This window comes from Emiliania huxleyi, assembly GCF_000372725.1.
Source record: "Emiliania huxleyi CCMP1516 unplaced genomic scaffold EMIHUscaffold_8518, whole genome shotgun sequence".
In the NCBI taxonomy this organism is placed as follows: Eukaryota; Haptophyta; order Isochrysidales; family Noelaerhabdaceae; genus Emiliania; species Emiliania huxleyi.
Genome location: NW_005195643.1, coordinates 1 through 680, shown reverse-complemented (window position 1 = coordinate 680; position 680 = coordinate 1). Strand labels below are relative to the sequence as shown.

Sequence of the window (680 nt, the reverse complement as noted above, 5' to 3'; positions counted from 1 at the left end):
GCGTGCGCGGCATGCGCGGCCAGGGCGCAGGCAAGTGCCAGAGGGTATGGGGGTGGGCACCACCCTGGGGCTACCCGTAGCATCGTCGGCTCAGTGATGGGTATCCCGGGTTTACTTTTTCGCTCATGCCGAGACCTCAGACGTAGCTTACAAAAGGTTCCCTCGCCGGGCTGTGAGCCATTCCATCCCTCGCCCGGCTCGCCCGGCGATCCTGGCACCGATCACAGCTCCCCGGTCTGCGTACGCACCGCAGGCTGCACCTTCGGAGACCCAGCAGCATGCCAGAGGCGAGAACGACGCGCGGCTCAGTCGAAGATGTCTCGGCCGAACAAGACTTCATGAATCTTGGCCGCTGGCTCATGGAGAACACGAGCGATAAAGAGGCGCGCCGAGCCGCATGCGTGGGCACACGCGCACCTCGCAGCCACACACATGGCTCTCGCTCGCGACCCACAGCCACTCACTGCCCGCCTGCCGCCCGTCGCTCCCGCCGCCGCCCGCCACCCGGTGGCTCTGCCTCTGACTCCTCCCGCCGCTGCCGCGCAGCTGACGGTGCTCATGGCGCAGCTCGGCCTGGCGTGCAAGGCCACCTCGCGCGCGTGCGCCAAGGCGGGCATCGCGGGCCTCTTTGGCCTGGCGGGCGAGGTGAGACGCCGCTTAGTCGCGGTGCACAGCGCCGG

The 680-nt window shown here is 68.7% G+C and overlaps 1 protein-coding gene across 1 annotated transcript; it reads left to right on the top strand.

Moving 5' to 3' along the window:
- Positions 1-278: 278 nt before the first annotated feature.
- Positions 279-645, top strand: EMIHUDRAFT_259015 (hypothetical protein; the record flags this gene model as incomplete). The annotated part of the gene is made up of 2 exons (XM_005758613.1): positions 279-401; positions 547-645. Coding segments are annotated over 2 exons (222 nt in total), but the record flags the coding sequence as incomplete, so codon positions are not given.
- Between the last annotated feature and the right edge of the window lie 35 nt (positions 646-680).